This window comes from Penaeus monodon, chromosome 33 (assembly GCF_015228065.2).
Source record: "Penaeus monodon isolate SGIC_2016 chromosome 33, NSTDA_Pmon_1, whole genome shotgun sequence".
NCBI classification, from domain to species: Eukaryota; Metazoa; Arthropoda; class Malacostraca; order Decapoda; family Penaeidae; genus Penaeus; species Penaeus monodon.
In genome coordinates, this window is record NC_051418.1 from 9,085,144 (window position 1) to 9,085,864 (window position 721).

The 721-nt window shown below is 52.7% G+C and overlaps 1 protein-coding gene across 1 annotated transcript in view; it reads left to right on the forward strand.

Annotated features, from left to right (window-relative positions):
- LOC119594234 (integrin alpha-PS2-like) overlaps positions 1-721 on the forward strand; it is a 126,991-nt gene that overhangs the window by 118,029 nt on the left and 8,241 nt on the right. The window contains exon 13 of the mRNA XM_037943304.1: positions 474-682. Coding sequence (XP_037799232.1) covers positions 474-682 — 209 coding nt within the window. The remainder of the gene's footprint in view (positions 1-473; positions 683-721) is intronic.

Sequence of the window (721 nt, forward strand, 5' to 3'; positions counted from 1 at the left end):
GACCATATATGTATGTATAAAGAACAGGATGTCACTCTCTTTGCCTTCCTCGGCTGCCTGGTAACGGTACCCTGCAGTAGTGTCATTTTAGACTCCATTTTAGCCCAGCTTAGGGGGGGGGAGGGTAGTAAACTTCGCAAGTGGTTGTGATTAGAAGTTTCTCCGAAGTCGCGATGCCTGGAACAGTGTAATTAAAAGGAGATTATCTCTAATGATACCTTGAGAAAGAGAAAAAGGATATTTTGAGCCAGAAACAAGAAAGGTTACGATACAATTGGTCTGTTAATCTGGAGATGCCGGATGTCGCGGAGTTAATTGCCTCCATCTTCGTCGAGATTCGCAGGGGAATCTCGCCAAACGCGGCTGACCAGACCGGACGCCGCGGGAGTTCAATAAAGTTCAAAGGTGAAGTCATTTGCAAAATGAGACACTCCCAGGTCCCCGGATCTCTAATCCTTTGCTCTCCTCCGCAGCCCTCTCTGACGGACAAGCTGACCCCGATGTCAGCCGAGGTCAGCTTCACCCTGGTGGAGGAGGCGAGCCGAAGGAGGCGCAACCGCCGCTCCCTCGCGCCCATCCTGAACCAGCGCCAGAAGCTCACGCTCTCAGACTCGCTCACCATCCAGAAGAACTGCGGCCGCGACAACGTGTGCTACCCTGACCTCATCCTCAGCGTCGAGGCGTGAGTGAAGGCTGTTGACTGTCTGCTTACCTGCCTGTC